Below are 18,164 nucleotides of genomic sequence, written 5' to 3'. Positions count from 1 at the left end.
CATCTTTGTGTCACTCAAAAAGTGGAAGAAATTGCATATACTGTAGAAATAATTTGTAGCACAGATTGTTGGATGAAATACAAACTAACCTTGCTTAGTTATTTCAAAGCAAGGGCACATATTTAAGCCTTGTGGGAAAAAACGGACAAAGAGTTGACAAAAAGCTTACAGCACCTAGTATTCCCAGGCGGTCTCCCTTCCAAGTACTAACCAGGCACGACCCTGCTTAGCTTCCGAGATCAGACGAGATCAGGAGTACTCAGGGCGGTGTGGTCGTAAGCGAGAAACTATCTCTTGGTGCACTATGTTAAGTGAAAGTGAGTCTGATTAACAGCTGTTGCATTTTCACCATTTAGATAAGCATCTTTGTGTCACTCAAAAAGTGGAAGAAATTGCATATACTGTAGCCATAATTTGTAGGACAGATTGTTGGATGAAATACAAACTAACCTTGCTTAGTTATTTCAAAGCAAGGGCACATATTTAAGCCTTGTGGGAAAAAACGGACAAAGAGTTGACAAAAAGCTTACAGCACCTGGTATTCCCAGGCGGTCTCCCATCCAAGTACTAACCAGGCCCGACCCTGCTTAGCTTTCGAGATCAGACAAGATCAGGCGTACTCAGGCCGGTGTGGTCGTAAGCGAGAAACTATCTCTTGGTGCACTATGTTAACCCTCCCGTTGTCCTCCTATTATGCCTAGCACACAGTGTCCCCCCCGGGTCACCCTGTCCCGTCTTGGCTAAAGGCCCAGTGGGCACAAGTTTGACAGTATGCGTGTGAACAGCCTTTGCAGATGTATTTGTTACACCTGCAGCACGCGGTGTAGGTCTTGGCGTCCTTCTTGGGTGGGCAGAGCTGACACCTCTTCCTCTTACTCGCCACCGGCGGGGCGGCTGGGGCGGCGGCGGCCGGGCCAGCGGCTTGTTCCCGGGCTGGCGGACGAGCCTCGGCGGTGGCACTCTGTAGGACTTTGACAAGTGCGGACGCGGCTTGGGTGCGGGGGAGCCGCTGCCTTCTTTGTATCAAGGGCTTCACGAGTGCCTTTCCGAGCTGCTCCAGGAACACCCTCCTCTTGTTCCGCTTCCCAGGCATCCAGTCGGGCTTGATCTCTCGCCATATGACAAAGGCGTTGTAGGAGGACACGTCGAGGATGTTGTGGAAGATGACCAGGGGCCAGCGGGCGGTCATCCGTCTGCAGCTGTAGGTCCCGACCACCTTGTCTAGGTTGTCCACGCCGCCCTTGTTGCAGTTGTAGTCTAGGATGAGGGCCGGCTTCCGGTCGCGGCGATCGCTAACGTCGGGCTCCGCGTGCAGCGTGCTCAGAAGTAGCACGTTCTTATTTCTCTTTGCCAGGTAGGACACTAGAGTGGCGGTGGGCGTGAAGGCGAACCTGGAGGACAGGACCTGTCTGCCCTTTGACTGGAGCAGCGCGGGCGGGAGCTCGGCCTTGTTCTTTCTCACCGTGCCCACCATGGTGAGGTTCCTCTCGAGGAGCCGCTGGCCCAGTTCGTAGGAGGTGAAGAAATTGTCACACGTGACGTTGTGACCGGCCGGCAGTCCCTCGGTCAGATCGAGGACGACGCGGGCGCCCTGGTTCTTCTCGGGGCCTCCGCCGGCCGCCTTGCCGGTGTAGACTTGCATCTTCCAAGCGTAGCTGGACTTGGCGTCGCAGGCCACCCACGACTTGATGCCGTATTTGGCCGGCTTGCTGGGAATGTACTGCCGGAAAGGACAGCGTCCTTTCGGTGGTGAGAAGGGAGGGGAGAGGAGATTAGCAGCGTCATCGTTAAAGCGGGGACACTGCGTTTATGTTACACAAATCAAATCAAATCAAATTTATTTATATAGCCCTTCGTACATCAGCTGATATCTCAAAAGTGCTGTACAGAAACCCAGCCTAAAACCCCAAACAGCAAGCGATGTAGGTGTAGAAGCACGGAGCCGCCGCCGCCGCCGCCGCCGCCGCCGCCGCCGCTTACTACTGCCCATTGCTACTACTGCGGATTGCTACTACTGCCAAATTGCTACTACTGCCCACGCTACTAGTGCTACCTCTCTATGCTACACGCACATACACAGATACATAGACGGTACCTCTGAACGGGACCAGTTGTTCGTCCACCGTCAGGTCGGGCCCCGGGTTGTAGAGGGCCGGCAGCCGCTCCTCCCACAGGTCCCATACCTCTCTTATGGCCGCCAGTCTGTCGGTGGCGAGTCTGGCGGGTCTCGACTGGCGGTCGTCGAATCGCAGCAGCCTCGAGTACTTGTGAAACACCTTGAGCGGCATGGTGGCGCGGAACACGGTCCTGCCGCTCTCGGCGTCCCACAGGCTGGCCGCGGCCTCGCCTCGGGACCTGTAGACGCCGGCTAGGATCAGCAGCCCTACGTAGGCGCGCAGGTCGGTGGAGTCCATGGGTCGCCAGCCGTCGCCGTATTTTCTCACCCCCTGCAGATTTGTCATGTCCACAATGATCCTTTCTATCGCCGGTGTGACAAACAGCCGGAAGGCGGACTCGATGTCGAGCGCTCGCGACGCGGCGTAGGCCGTGGGGCCCGGCGTCACGATGGAGCCGGGGCGGCGGATGGCGCGGGGCCGGTCCGGGCCGCGATAGGCCACGGAGGACCATTTGATTTTGCCGTTCTTTGACAGCAACGTCTCCCTTTGGGCTCGGGCGGCTGCCGCCGCGTCCTCTCTGTCTCGCTCTGGCTCTCTGGCTGTGTCTCGCTCTCGGGCAGCGGCCGTGTCTCCCTCTCGTTCTCCCTCTCGCTCTTCCTCCGAAGAGGAGCACGACCGTGAGGCCGAGTCGTCGTCGTCGTCGTCGTCGTCGTCCGCATCACGCTCGGGGTTGTATTCCTCACCGTCTTCATCTTCCGAAACGTCCTCCTCTTCGGATTCCATGTAGTCTTCCTCGTCTTCTTGGTCGACACTGGAGGATATCTGTTCCAGGACCTGAGCCGCGCTCAAACAAGGACTGCGAGGCGTCGTAGGCGGAGGGCTCGCGCTCGGCGGGGTCGTATTCCTCCTCATCATCGTCCTCATCATAGTCCTCATCTTCTTCTGCTTCTTCTTCTTCTTCCTTCTTCTTCTTCTCCTTCTTCTTCCTGACAATATTAGTAGCCTCTGTACGGCCGGCTTACAGTCGTAGGCGGAGGGCTCACGCTCGGCGGGGTCGTATTCCTCCTCGTCGTTGTCCTCGTCTTCTTCTTCTTCCTTCTTCTTCCTTCTTCTTCTTCCTGACAATATTAGTAGCCTCTCTACGGCGGCCTTACAGTGGCCACGTGAATAGGACGAGGCACGCGAACGGACGAGGCACGCGAGCGGTCGGCCCTGTCTGCTCCTTCGGACCCTTCGGCCCGTCCGGTACGCTTGGCAGGCCTCCCCGTGTGATTGCAACGAGGTCTTGCACTGAGTTCTTGTGGACAAGTGGTGCCAGGGTCACTCTGACCCGGCCCAGACACAGGGGAACAACTTGTAACACAGGGCCAGGGTTACTCTGACCCAGACCAGACAGTGGTAGGAGGGTTACAACATAAACCTTGCTAACGCTGCCGGGGTCACTCTGACCCACACAGACAGGGGGGGAATCAACTCGTAACGCTGGCCGGGGTCACTATGACCCGGCCCAGACAGGGGTAGGAGGCTTACGACATACACCTTGATAAGGCTGCCGGGGTCACTCTGACCCACACAGACAGGGGGGGGGGGGGGGGGAATCAACTCGTAACGCTGGCCGGGGTCACTATGACCCGGACCAGACAGGGGTAGGGTATTGTAACAACAACCATACCCAAAAGGCACAATTTCCACAACCAAAGGAAGACAGTGTAGCAGGGGGGCGTTTTTAGAATCAATACCCAAACTCACACGGGGCCCAAGGGCAGTACGGGGGGGAGGAGCACACGTTTCGCACACAGGGCCCTTGCCCGGAATGTGGCGGGTGTCAATTCTGGGGCAGGACCTTTGACTAGTGTCCACCAGATGGTAGTGTTGGGTCACTATGACCCAGACCAGACAGTGGTAGGAGGGTTACGACATACACCTTGATAAGGCTGCCAGGGTCACACTGACCCACACAGACACGGGGAATCAACTCGTAACTTTGCCCGGGGTCACTCTGACGTCACTATGATCCCGCCCACACAGGGGGGGAGGGTTACAACATACACCTTGCTGTTTGACTAGTATCCACCAGGTGGTAGTGTTGGGTCACTATGACCCGGACCAGACAGGGGTAGGAGGGTTACAACATACACCTTGCTAAGGCTGCCAGGGTCTCTCTGACCCACACAGACACGGGTGATCAACTCGTAACCCTGCCCGGGGTCACTCTGACCCACACAGACACGGGGGATCAACTCGTAACCCTGCCCGGGGTCACTCTGACCCGCCGAGACAACAGGAGGGTTATTACAATTTATTTCTTATACCACACTACCACCAGGTGGATACTAGTCAAACGTCCTGCCCCAGAATTCACACGCGACACATTCCGGGCAAGGGCCCTGTGTGCGAAGTGGCAGGCTGTCCCCGATTATCAACTAACTATTTCCAAAAGTCTTCCAAAACTATTGTAAACTATAGAAATAACATATAATGTTGGTTAGGACCACTGTGTCTGGTGAGCATGATAGTAATCCTAACCATCCTGTCACCCGGTGTGTTTCGGCATGTACCTTCCCGTCGCCCCCCCTACTGTTGGTTTCATGTCCTTCTTCATCCCATGTAGGTGATAGTGGCTGCACTTCGTCCCTGTCTATTGGTTTGTCTCTCATACACACTGTCCTAGTCTCTGGCTAAATATCTCTGTGTCTATAATATATGCACCTGACTTAGGCTACAATATGCCACTCTGTCTCAGTCTCACAGAGTGCATTCGGGAGTTGCTTGCTAGGGCTGACCGATTCACCATTTCTGTCAGGGGTATGTGCTACATTTCCATCCCCATGTAAACACTAAGTTGTACCTGAAATAGAGTTGGGAATGTGATGCATAGTGCTACCCCTCGTCTGTGTAAGTGCTGGGAGTGCAGAGTCTATCCTATGTGTGATATGAAACACTGTGAGGTATGCCTTGCATAGTAATGACTGAAAGAGAGGTGTAGGGGTAGAGATGACTAGTAAATGTAACAACAGGACCTGAACTGTGAGAAGGGCTGTTGAGCTTTTTATTCATATTCTGTGTCATCAGTACATGCTGTACAGTGATTTTGTAATGATTTGAAATGAGCCTCAGGTCTTGGTAGCTGGCAGTGGAGTCCATGTCTTGAGGGCTGGCTGTTCCATCAATGGCTGTGGTCACTGGCCACATAAGGCTATGGGGACCATGTCCAGGTTGGATCAGTGTCTTTCCACTTGTGAGTGTGTGTAGAGTGAATAGGATGGTGATGTTCTCTTTTTACCCTTATCGTATCTATACTTTGCTTACTCTTCTCCTCTCCTCGCTGACTTGACGGGGGATTGTGATGCGTGATGGAGCAGCTGCCCTGGTTCAATGTGAACACGTCTCACGGGATAGTCGCACAAACTTTTCACTCTCGGGGAGACGTAGCACGCCATGATGGCTAATAGGGCGTCGAGATGGTGGTAGTGCGTTAACGGCACATACAAGGGTCTGGTGAAGAGACTGTCCGTTGGGCCTATAGTCACATCGCCACCTTCGGCGCTGCCGGCTCTCACGTTCACACGGTCCAGCTTTTCCTTCTCGTAATCTGTCAGGGTCCTGTCCTTCAAGAGGAGGCAGTCGTACCAGGCTGCCATATCCTTAGTAAAGTCTGTGGTTACCTGAGGTGGATGAAGGAGTTACGAGGGTAGGATAGGATAGGATAGGATATGATAGGGGCTAAGCTTAGGTTGTCCTAAGAGTTTGATTAGAGAGCGAAGATAGTTGTAGTTGCTGTCAGAGAGCTATTCAAAGGTTTGCAATGTCTCTGTTGAAACCTCTATAACCAACGTCGTGTTCTTTCCGTGTGTATGGCTAATGGACTGATATTACCCCCTGGGTGTGTGAGGACTGGAGGCTCTAAGTACATCTCAGCAAATTGCCTGTGTGTGGTGGGATGCTGCATATACCCCTTCTTCAAGAATGAATTTCTTGACACCCTCTACCACTGTCCTAGCTGCAATGTTGCTCTGGTTGTAATAAAGAAGTGACGATGACCGCTAATATGAACGGGACAGTGTATGGGTTCTCATCGCCATACACACCTAACACTTGGCATGTGCCTATTTACAATATATGACTTTTTGTGAACATGTGTCAATAAAAACTCACCACTCTCAGTACATTGTTCCCTTGTCATTTATTCACATACATAGCAAAGCTTATGAGGGGTATGGTCAAGTGAAACAGGATAGTGGGCCACTGGGTTGGACAAAAGTTCCCTTGCTGTCGCCAATGTATCATTTGTTTCCGTGATCTAATAAGGAACTAAATAGAAAATAGGCCACGTGTTATATAACAATTGTTTAGAATGGCACGTAGGGTCTATTCTTGAGGGACTGCATGCAAGGTTGGTGTCATGTCTTCCCAAGGCCCCAGTACAAAGCATCTGCTTCTCTCTATTGTTGATGTAGCTCCTGACAAAATGGAATGTAAGCACAAAGTACACTTAGGGTTCCTTGTAAAATATAATAATTGCCGGGAGGGTTAAGCAAAGGTCTTCCAATGATCTCAGGTGAGCACAGAGGGGCTGGTGACTGCCTGTGTGGTCGAACTGCGGTACAACTCCACGTTCCCCTTTGCCCCTCAGCTGTATGGGCTGAGACTTTGTGGGGGAGGGCTAGAGGTCCTTAAATGAAACTTGACTGTGAATTGTAAGAGTTGATGCTTCTGCTGAAGTAGTCACGAGCTGTGTAGGGGATGGCCCCGGTCTCGGGGATGTCTCGTGGAGCATCAACCGTGGTGGCTACTTCGTGCTTCGCCTTAAGCACGGTTGACGTCAGCACCATGGTCACCACGTACATGATGTAGATTATGATGTTGAACACTGCGATAGCGCACTCCATGTTATGCAACCTTTGTGCGTCGCTTATCATAGGTTGGTAAAGCAGCTCCATGCAACCCGCGATCACAGCCATGAAGAGCTCAATGTTCATCATGATGAGGCACGCAATCACGGTCCTGGTGCTCCTGACGGCCTCTGGACGCTTGTAGGGGCCTTCGGAGTCGTCCATTTTGCGCTTGCTCTTGGAGGCAAAGTAGCTGAGTACTATGCTCACCACCATGGCAAGACAGCCGAGCGTGATGAGGGCAATCCCCGAGTGGATGTACGCGTACTCGTAGTCAGGTCTGCCTTCGGAAGAGGAAGTGGTATCCTGCCTGCATGTGGTCCTTGAACCATGCTTGTTGTTGATGAAGTAGAGAATGTTGTTGGGGATGGTAAGAAACCCCACCGTGAGAGATGTGATGACAGCAATGGAGGCTCCCAGCTTGCCCCTGAAACGGGCCGCGCTCAGTATGGGGCCGTTTGGGACCCAAGACTTTCTGCTGTTAAACAGCTCCTTGCTCCCGGATATCAGAGACTCAACGCCTCCCATGATTGGTTTTTTGCGATTCATATCTCTAATCTCTAACAGGGGATCCCTTGATCCTTGATCCCGGTTCCCAGCTTCTGCTTTGTACTTCTTTACTTACTGACTGTTCAACTTGGCCGTGCCACTTTCTGTTTCTCACAAAGGGATACGGTTATCACAGCAGCAACCTACCGCTCATAGAACATTTAATACAATGAAGCTCCAGGACCCTGTGATCGAGTTCCGGGGCTCCGGTGGTGAGCTGTGTGCCAAGTCTACAGCCGACCATCGTTGGTACAAAGTTAAGGGTATCACCAGAACCCTAACTTCTATCATGTGCTGCAGGAAGCGCTCAGCCGGGCACAATATGATAAGCATGGATCTGTTCACCAGGGTTGTGAAGGAACTGAACGCCAACCCCGAGAGCTCGCTTGAGTGGCTGCCTGAGTACCTAAGAAACCTTAACGCGCCCGATTCCAAGGGGTCTGCGTTCAAGGAAGCGCTGCTGCAACTTTTCAGGTGTAGAGCCCTGACTCCAGACGCCTGCAGACGTCTGTGGGATAGGAGCCGTATGTCCACAGGCATAGGCGTTGCGGTAGACTCTCAGTGCAAGGGCGTGTTCAACGGAAAGAAGAGACTGTGCGACGTAGGCCCCGTATCCCGCCTCATTCTCACGCAGCTCGAGGCTCTGCGTCTTGCTCCCATTTGCGCAGGCCTCAAGGTTGCCGGTGTGCCAACGCCCGATAGGTTCCGTAAACCCGGATCCTACACGTACCACAATGGCTGTACGCAGGGCTGCAAGTCCATCCACTGCACATGGGGCTTCTACACAGAGGTGGACCTAGTGGCCCACGACACCGTAACCGGAAACGTAACACTGCTGGAGCTTAAGACCCGGAACAAAGACATTCTTGACCAGGCCACCTTGTGGCGATACAACACGCAACTGTGGCTTACGTGGCTGATGTTCTCGCTCACGTACCCCAGCATGGCAGAGCGGTCTGCTGCGTATCTGGTGATAGTCAGGCCAGGCACCAACCAGGTTACCATACGGAGTTGTTTAAGGCCAACGATCTCTAAGACTATGCGCCGCAAGTTCCCGTGGCTGAACTGTTTCTGCTCCCAGGTGCTCAACTGTCTGGCTCCTACGTGTGTGAACATGAGAGTCGAGAGACTCGAGGCCAGCGGAGAGTCAAATGCAAGGGGAGAGTCCTCCCGATTAGAGCCTACCGATCTGTGTTACAGGAACATACTTTTCAACCAAGCCAAAGTGAACACCAGGAAGAGTGTACCGGTGACAATCAACCGAGAAGTCAATTCAGTCTCTCCTGTTTGGAATCAACCAGGGTGAAGAGTACTAAACGTGCATCTAGTGTCCTTGCTAGCACCGCAATAGAGCCCTTGCAAACCTTCCAAACAGGGCTCGCGTGCCGCTAGCGCTAGATCAGGTCGTTGTAGCAGGGCCCATTGGCCAACGAGGGCCGAGAGCTCCAACCTCGCAGCGTTCACCCGCTGAGGTGCACGACAAAGACTCCGACCAAGAGGGACCCAGGGCTACATATTGCCCGGTTACACTGTCCCTCTAGATAAACTTTAGACCAACGCAGTCCCGCTCCCGTTCCACGGAATAACACATTGACCGAAATGGGGTTGAAACACAAGGCCATTCACGCGATGCTCGCAAACCCTCACCTGGCTCCGTTTGAATTGATCGACAGACCGTGGCAAAAACAGGATTGGACTCTGATAGACCATCTCATGGTAATCCACAAAGTGAAGGACACTGACTATATCTGGGATGATCCTCAGACGTCCATAGTTAGCATGGCCAGAACCCTGGCGAGTTGTTACATCTCGGAAAGGGCAGGCAGTCAGTGTGTAGTCCTTGTAAAGGACGGAGCGAGAGCTCCTAAACCTGCTGTGAGGGAAATGAGACTAAAACATACCCCCGTACCTCACATTGACTTCTGTAAGCGTAATCTGTGTGCAATAGAATACACCATGATGAAGCTTTTGGCCGACATGGGTATGAAAAACAAGCTGTTTCTAGTGACCGGAGCCAAGGGAGACTCCTCTGAGGATCAGCTCCTAGAGGGAACCTCGGTCGATAACCTGGTGTCTTTCCACCAGAGGTACCTGGAGTACCAGGAGTGCCAGGACGACTGTCTATTCGCCAACACGCTCGAAGAGCTGAACCCTCCTGAGTGTGGACTGTCAGACCTAGATGCCAGTTATGCCGACGGCTCGATAGACAGGCCTGAGGGACACGAGGGCATCTTTATGGCAACCTTCGCGGACCCCATGACTATACAATTGTCTACACTGAGAGACGCCTGTCTAGCATGTACGAGCACAGAGGCCGACACACTGCTCGTGGAGTTGGCAAACGTTCTGAAAGGTAGCGTGACCGTGTGCACAGGAGACTCGGACCTGGTGGCCGTGCTGACGGCTTGTGGCCGCGAGGGCATTACTATGAGGCTAGACAATAAGAGCTACCGCGAGGAGCGAGACATGCACATGTCGACCTTCGGGGAGCTGCTGTTTGACATTCCTGACAAGCACCCACCCAAGCTTAGTTTTAAGGACTTGGCTTCAAGTGACGATAGGTTCCGAGTGCTCTGCGACATCGGCGCTGAGGACGAGTACCTGCTTCAGATGACTCGAAAGGAACACGACTCATTCGAGGTCATTCTGGACAAGCACGGTATCGTCAACTTAAAGAAAACAGTAGCTATGCACCTGTACAGAGTCGGGATAAGGGGATCTCTCTACCGCACCTTCCTGTCTAGGTTTTTCGAGTCGAACGCCCGGGACAGATTGGATCAGTTGGGGCTCACCGTAGACAAGGGCTGTGTCAGTACAAAGGCGGTGTGTTACATCTTCGAAACGATATGCCCCGCATCTGACCAGAGTCCGCTATCCGGCTCCGAATCGGCAACCCCACCATGTACCGGTAAGAAGAGGAAGATCTTGTGTCAGCAGGAGGACGAGGTCCCCGAGCCCTACCTAGACGACTGCGCGGAATATAGCGTGGCACAGAGCAAAGACAAGAAACGTGTCATGGGCGGCATCAAGCAGTTGAGTAATGCGTACAAGAACGGAATGGTACCGAGGGGCAGTTACGGTCGTTTCATGAGGATGAACCGAGCGGGCAGGCACTTTTACCTGCGTATCAAACCAAATGTAATCCGAGACGAGACGGAGCGAAGGGAAAAGCTCTTTTTCATGGCGCTGTGTGGCACCGATTATAACATAGTTCCGAGGGGACTGGGAATTAAGAGATTGATGACCGGAGTGGTGACCAACCACAAGGCCTTTTCCTCGTGGTGCCGAGAGATGAAGAGTCTACTCTGGAGAGTCGGGGGCGCTTCTTCTCAGGACTGCGACTATTACAAAATGGGTATGAAGCTGGCCGGGTTCACAAAGATCCCGGCGACGATTAGGGCTAAGTACTGGACCGAGGTGGATTGCCGATTAATGGCTAAGACAATGAAATACGTCTGCGAACTGTGGACCCTGAAGAAACCGAGACCTGGATCCGAGTACGGGTTCTCTGTGTGCGACGGTCTAGTCCGATTCGACTGCGAAGACTCACTCACAGTAGACGCGGCATTGTGAAATGTACCTTGTGGTGACAAATGGGATCTTGATGTGGGATCTTAATGTGAGGGATAAAGAAGGCAGAATGCACCAGTACTAAGGACAATGTGATCTGTGATACAAGTCTGTGTTGTGTACAATAAACTATATCACCTGGACTGTCTGTGAGAGTGTTTTTCTGTGCCATACTCTTGTGACATGTGTTCCACCAATATTCATTTCAACTCTATGAGTTATAGGATGAGTTATAGGGTTGTGATTTCATCCGTTCTTGGGACCTCACAAGGGTTCTTGTCCCATATCGTCAGTGCTCAACTAGGACTCTCTACCAATGTGTATCTATTGAACAAGTTATTGTACTTGGAATAAAATAACATAGTGTATGTGTGATTGTTTGTGATATATCCATCACGCTCATTGACTCCACTAGACAATAGGATAATCAACCAGAGACATGTGTAATGTACACCTTATTTTTTGTAAAGGTCAGGATATAGTGCCTATCATCCTATGGGCCTTTGTTAATGTACATATAAGTAAAGGACTCGTATGGTAATAAAGGGAAACATCGAAACAGTTATTTTCACCAGTGTTTATTGCCTTTATAATACACAGATAAACAACATGGGTTGGTACAGGAAGCACTGTACTACACATACACAAAGACATCTCCCATTCGCATCTTTATATTGTTGGGAATATCAAACACATGCATGTTAAAGGAAGACACTACCAAGGAGATGAACTTTCGGTTCGGTTCAGGGATGGTAGTGTCCCTGCACATCTCTTCCAGTTGCACAATCATAGCATAGCCATTGTTGCGGTTTAACTGGAACTCTGCACGTTCTTCTGGAAGCAGTTGGCTGTGAAACACCAGTAGGTCTAGAGCGGACATGATATCTGTGATCCTCCGGTTGTAGGAGGGTGTCATAGTCATGGACCATAGATGGTGGATCTTGTCACCGAGTGCAGCGCGTACCTTGTCCGTCAATTTCACGACGGGAGGATCTTTCCTGACTGACACAAAGACACAGGAGAGTAGTTTAGTTATAGAGAGCGTGATGATCCATTCCAGGCCTTGTTTCACTATATATGTGGTTGTACTCACCGAACTTTCCCCGTGGTTTGTTTTCTTTCAGGTCATCATATAAGTACAGATTCGTTTCACGTAACACCTTGAGGAATCTCGCCGCTAGTTCCTCGGTCTGGAGGCAGTGTTCGATGAGCTTATGCATCATCTTAACCTGATTACCCTTACTGTGAAAATACCTGAGTAGATTCACATCATCGGGGTCGTTTGTCAGGACCCCATCCACGATAGGTCTGATGTACCCATGCCTCTCGGCTACGTCGTCCTTGTAACTCTTCAACAACTGGCAATTCATTATACAGACCAGAGGTTGTGAATAATGGAACTGTGTTGAGCTGCATCTCTCTATATATATTTTACAGTCTGAATAGTGGTATGATACATGACCCATTGTTGGATACATGAGCCCTGTTTGGCCCGTAGACTTATCTTTGGTTGGATACACGAGCCCTGTTTGAATGAATGGTCCTGGGTGGGAAAGGTGAGCCCTTGCTGTATGAAGTGTGTTTTAATTAGAAAGTTAGAGTTCCCCGAACTCAACGCTTTGGACAACTTTACCACCAGTACCATGGCGAGGTTCACATAGGTAAACGACAGGTTTATGAAAAGAGTCTACAAACAGAAACATGTCTTCTGAACCCGTTCTATTGATGTGTAATTCTATGAAATGTTTGTTGATCTCAGCCCCACGGTCGAGCTTCTGATACCACAGACGCACAGAGTCTGTGTTGTTAAGTAGAAACCGTGTTGTCCCCGATCCGTTCACCTTGGTCCAGTTTACAATAAGTTCCATCTGAGTCGAGACCTCTAGAGGTACGCCCTCTGCATCTTGGGTGAGCTCAATGATCCTGGATGCAGACATGGTTGTCGTCCGGTCGACACTGAGCTGTGTGTACAAGGACAACCTCACCGTTCCATTTGAGACAAACCGTGTAATAATATTCCTCGATGGGGATGAATAACTACTGGTTGGATGATACACGGTCAATCTGCATTGTTAAGGATGAGCTATGCTATCTCAATGGGGTTGAACACACCAAGGTCAGAGTCGGTAGTCTTTGCATGTATATTTAATATTGGAGAAACGTATATCATTACCATAACAATGTAAACCTACAAAACATTGATTGTACACTTGCCATATCCAAGGTTCATATTCATTCACTACATAATAGACGTTACATAAGCCTGTTACAAAGGTAGCCTTTTAACAGCTGTGGTTAGAAACGTATACATTTAAACAGCTGTGGACGTTTCCAGTTTTGCATGTGGATGATACACAGTTTCTCTCATATTGGATTTCTGTCTCATACAAGAGCAAAAACAGCACACCATACAAGCAGTTGCACTGATAATCAACACTACTGAAACACAGATAATTATATGCAACCAATAACTTTCCCAAAAGAGGACACTTTTGTCTGGGTGGTCCTGGTATAGATCTTGGCCTCTCACAAGGTCCTCCTTTTCAGCCTCGAGGTACCTAAATAGATTGGTGTAGTTGATCTCACCGTCCTCGAAATGGGTCTCAATCTCTTCCTCTTCTTCTTGGCTCAGTGGCCGACCAGTCAATTCAACCAATGCCTTTAGTCCCCCATCAAAATCTCTCGTGTAAAAGGAGTTACCCAGTCGAATGATCTGATCCATGTTCTTCATGGAATCTTCAGGAACTCCAATAACCTTGGCTAGTTTGAGGATATTGTCTTTGTTGTTGATCACTGTAGCGCCTATTGCCGATGCTACCCCTTTGGCCTTGTCAGAGGTGACAAATGTCTTGATCTTTTCCAGGGACTGTTTAAGTTTTTCAGTTTTTGAGGTCTTTGTATCAACTTGATAGGTGCCTCTAGCTGTAGACACTCTACCAGAACTAACCTTCTTGGTTCCGACATAGACCTCACAGTTCTTTGAATTCTTGCATTCATCACATTGAGTAGTCAGGCATTGTTTCATGGTAGAACTGGTGTAACATAGTACCTTCTTGACATCTCCTCCAGGACATTTGTAGGACACTTCGATTTCATCTGACCCGTAATTTTTCAGACTTAGTCCAGCCAAATTACGGACATTCATGATTCTGTCACCATCATTCTTCTTCTTGAAGTTATCAAACAGTCTTGTTTCTTTACAGCTCGTTACACCGCAGGCAACACAGACAACTTCCTTATAGTCTTTATATTTGGAAAACATGTTTATGTCAGGAACATCTACCCTTACGGTTGAGCCGCTAAGACAATGGACATTGTAGGTCTTGGTCAAGGCTAGGACCTTGTATGTAGCAACAAGAACTACTATTAAGATTATGTTCATGGTCGTCCCCATGGTTTGGGTTTCAACTTAGTAGGACCTCTGTGAATGTGAATGCTGAGGGAGTTGTTACAGCTTGCATATTTATACCGTGTATCTGGAAATCCCCTGGCATGAGGCTTGGATAGAGGAATCCTCCACTGTCGGGCGTTTCTACATAGGGTAGAGGATTCCTCCACTGTTGGACGTTCTGACTTTACTTTTGGTTGGATAGATCCTCCACTATCGGGCGCTTCTACAAAGATATGTTTAACATTGGGTAGAGGATTCCTCCACGGTTGGAGGTTCTGACTTTACTATTGGTTGGATTGATCCTCCACTATCGGGCGTTTGTACATATATATTTTTAACATTGGGGAGAGGAATCCTCCACTGTTGGACGTTTCTACTTTACTATTGGTTGGATAGATCCTCCACTGTCGGGCGTTTCTACAAAGATATGTTTAACATTGGGTAGAGGATTCCTCCACTGTTGGAGGGTCTGACTTTACTATTGGTTGGATAGATCCTCCACTGTCGGGTGTTTCTACATATATATTTTTAACATTGGGGAGAGGAATCCTCCACTGTTGGATGTTTCCACTTAGATACGTTTAACAGTGGTTGGACAACACTTACTTAGTTTCTGCTTACATATTGGTTGAAAGGGTCCTCCATGGTTGGATTGTTGTGAAACCTTTAACTAGGCTTTAAAAAGGCTCATCTCTTTCTTCAAACCATGTCGCAGTCATGTTTACATTACTGGTGCTGGTGCTTCTTGTTACCCCGAGCAAAGGCTGTGGATTGAACAACAATTGTTGCAAGTGTCCACCTGGGACCAGGTTGGGTGACAGCGGAACCTGTGAAGATCCCCAGTGTACACCTTGTAAGAGTGACGAATATATGACATCGTACAACCGGGAAAGAATATGTCGTCTACAACCATACTGTGATCCCAACCTAAACTTTGAAACACGAGAAAATTATGATCTGACTAAGAGACACACCTGTAGGTGTAAAGACGGATTCCATTGTTCTGATTCCTGTATTCTATGCATTCCCCATACCACATGCAAAGAAGGCTTTGTCCCTATCTCCCTGGGTAATAACACTCACGATGTTCTGTGTGAGCCTATACCTATACCGGCTCAACCAACTACTTTTAACCCGGGTGTATTACTTGGAGTGATTGCTGTCTTGGCTGTGGTCGTGGTAGTAATTGTGATCTACAGAAAGAAGGTTCGGCTTCAATGTCCAGATGCAGTTCAAATGGTACGAGGTCTGAATGATCTTACGGTCCGAAACGAACAACCAGTCGCTGCTGTTGATGACAATGAAGGACTCCAGACAGACCGGGCTACACCGCACGTGTCCGAACTGAGAGATGCTAACCAACAGGGACCTCGTGTAATTCAGTGTATTTGTACTATACCAAAGAAAGTATGCCTCATCACAGTCATGGTCATAACCTTGACTTTGGGACTGAGCTTTGGACTCGTTATCGTGGTGGACTGGGGCTTGGCAGCTTACTGTGACGCTTCGGTTTCAGTCTACACTTTCCCCTTAGGTCATTCCATAACACCCCATGGCCTTGGACAGATGGAGGCTATACCCATGTCCAGTTTTTTGAACAGATGCAAACAGCAAAATGAGTTCACTGTACCCGGAACCGTGAGGTTCCACAAGGCTATCAAGTGCTTCAGGACAACCAAGTACCATAAAAAAGGCAATTCTGGCACGCACTCACGAAGGGACAGCGATGGCTCAAGCGATTCCATTTCGGGGCACCTGGGAGCGTCCGGATCTTTAGTCGGCGTAACCGCTTCGGCAGAAGCATCTTTCAGCAAAACCGAAGCAGTGGAAAACATGGTAGAGAAAAGTGTGTCGACCAGCAACAACGTAGCCATCTCTCTTACCACTTACCAATGTGAAGTGGGTTCTGTGATGGTTTCCTCATATACGCCTAGTAGCGCCCTGAAACAGGACATGGACACACTGAACAAAGACCCTCACAGCACTATAGATGAATTCCTACGAAAGTGGGGCTACGCATTTGTCAGCTCTATTACAGTGGGTGGATATTACAGTTCATTCAATATCTTCTCAACATGTAACAAAGAAGCTATAGAAGGCCTGGACTCTGCCACAGAGCTCTGTAATGAATTAGCTGTGAAAACTGAGGTGACAGGTGGTACGTTTGGGGCCAGTGGCGGTATTTCAAAGGTTAAGTGTAACACTGAAGGACTGTCTGAGTCCCAAAGAGAAACATTGACGAAGATTGACAAGGAATCTCAGAAACTGCAGGTCGGCGGTGATACTTTGGGCGGTGAAATGGATTGGGAAACCACATTGAAAATGAATCCCTACCCATTGAAGATGAAAATGACTCCGATAACGGCGATTGATGGATTCTCCAAGGACGCTGTAACCCTGATAAAGCACCGAGCTGAACGTGTTCAGCTATCTGTGGCTTCCTTGATGGAAAAGATGCCTGATTTGACCAGACTTTGTTAGCAATGTATATCTACCCGTGTCCAATTGACATGGTACACGTACTTAGCCAATAGAGACATGGATGATTCGGGCAGTGAGGACACAAGGTCCTTTGCCCAAACGTAATGTGTAACATGAAGGTTGTACATTCACTGTAGGGTATGTAGTTAATTTGTGTGTATATTACCCAATGTTCGGATAAAAATGTCCCAGTCTACGACAGAGGGACTATACACACTGACCTGTGGCGTGTCCTCGTAGATATTGATATTCCTTTCTGGCCAACCATATCCCATAACTGGCTGTGTTTAATGATACATGTCTCTGTTAGACATAGGACCAAACCCTGTGCTGTTTATGAAACTGAATAAAGTCTTCCCTCTGTATTGCACTATAACGTGTAGTGTGTGTGTGTGTGTCTGTGTTTCTGTTAATCGTGTCTCGGAGTAACCTATATAGTGGTTGTTGTTATATTTTCATCGTTATACGGGTAAGGGCTTGTGGAATCATGCCTTCCACACGCAGTGGTTCATCTCTGTGCAGAAAGAGGACCCGAGAAGAGTCATCTGGTCAGTGTGATGACTGTTCCCACATAAAGATGATAGCAAACTTGAAAAGTCAAATCCTTGAACTTAACAAGTCACTGGATGTGGAGCATGAACAGAGGATTGAGTTTCTCCATCAAAGAACTGAGTTGAGCGCGGGACGTGTGAAATGGGACGGGGAACCAACATCGGCAGGAGACGTGATAGAGGATACAACGCTAAAAACTACTGTCAACGGCTTGGGTGATACCAGCAGGCACACGCTACATGAACTTGAGTTGTGTAAACGGGAGCTGGAGGATACAAGAGAGGCACTCCAAGAAGCCTGTGAAGAACGAGAAGCCCTGAGAACTAAGTTGTCAGAGAGCCAGACTAGCAAGGCTGTGGAGGCCAAGGAAGCAGCAGGTGACACGGACAAGATCGAAGAGTCACACCCTCACTTAGATTGGGTAGGGAGACATTACCTTGCGGTGTCGATCCCAGAGGATCGCATGTTCAAACCAGGTCAGTCTGTCACTCCGGTCGGGGTGTTACAGAAGCTGTTTGAGATGAGGGTAGGTGATAAACATGCGGTTGGGTTCAGTGTGCTGTTAGAAAATATAAACATCATGCTATCTCACCTGGAGCCCGAGTGGTACGC

At 49.7% G+C, this 18,164-nt stretch overlaps 1 protein-coding gene and 2 pseudogenes across 1 annotated transcript; all 3 read right to left on the bottom strand.

Moving 5' to 3' along the window:
• Positions 1-162: 162 nt before the first annotated feature.
• Positions 163-281, bottom strand: LOC116358677 (uncharacterized; annotated as a pseudogene).
• A 242-nt stretch (positions 282-523) lies between these two features.
• LOC116358680 (uncharacterized) lies at positions 524-642 on the bottom strand (annotated as a pseudogene).
• A 79-nt stretch (positions 643-721) lies between these two features.
• On the bottom strand, positions 722-5,758 carry LOC116358608 (piggyBac transposable element-derived protein 4-like). Its single transcript, XM_031810134.1, has 6 exons — positions 5,510-5,758; positions 4,256-4,381; positions 3,567-3,680; positions 3,129-3,266; positions 2,096-2,951; positions 722-1,740 (listed from the first exon to the last, which is right to left on the bottom strand). The coding sequence occupies exons 1-6, from the start codon at positions 5,756-5,758 to the stop codon at positions 722-724; spliced, it is 2,502 nt and encodes an 833-aa protein (XP_031665994.1).
• Between the last annotated feature and the right edge of the window lie 12,406 nt (positions 5,759-18,164).

The sequence above is a fragment of the Oncorhynchus kisutch genome, linkage group LG30 (assembly GCF_002021735.2).
Source record: "Oncorhynchus kisutch isolate 150728-3 linkage group LG30, Okis_V2, whole genome shotgun sequence".
Taxonomy (NCBI): Eukaryota; Metazoa; Chordata; class Actinopteri; order Salmoniformes; family Salmonidae; genus Oncorhynchus; species Oncorhynchus kisutch.
Note: the sequence above shows the minus strand (reverse complement) of the source record. Positions and strands in the feature narration are given on the sequence as shown.

Excerpts from the sequence above, each read along its gene's own strand:
- LOC116358608 (XM_031810134.1), bottom strand. The coding sequence starts at position 5,758 with ATGGCAGCCTGGTACGACTGCCTCCTCTTGAAGGACAGGACCCTGACA. Across the intron at positions 4,382-5,509 it reads AAAGTTTGTGCGACTATCCC|AGTGACCCCGGGCAGGGTTA; the intron begins GTGAGACGTGTT and ends TCGGCGGGTCAG. Across the intron at positions 2,952-3,128 it reads CCTACGACTGTAAGCCGGCC|GTCCTGGAACAGATATCCTC; the intron begins GTACAGAGGCTA and ends AGCGCGGCTCAG.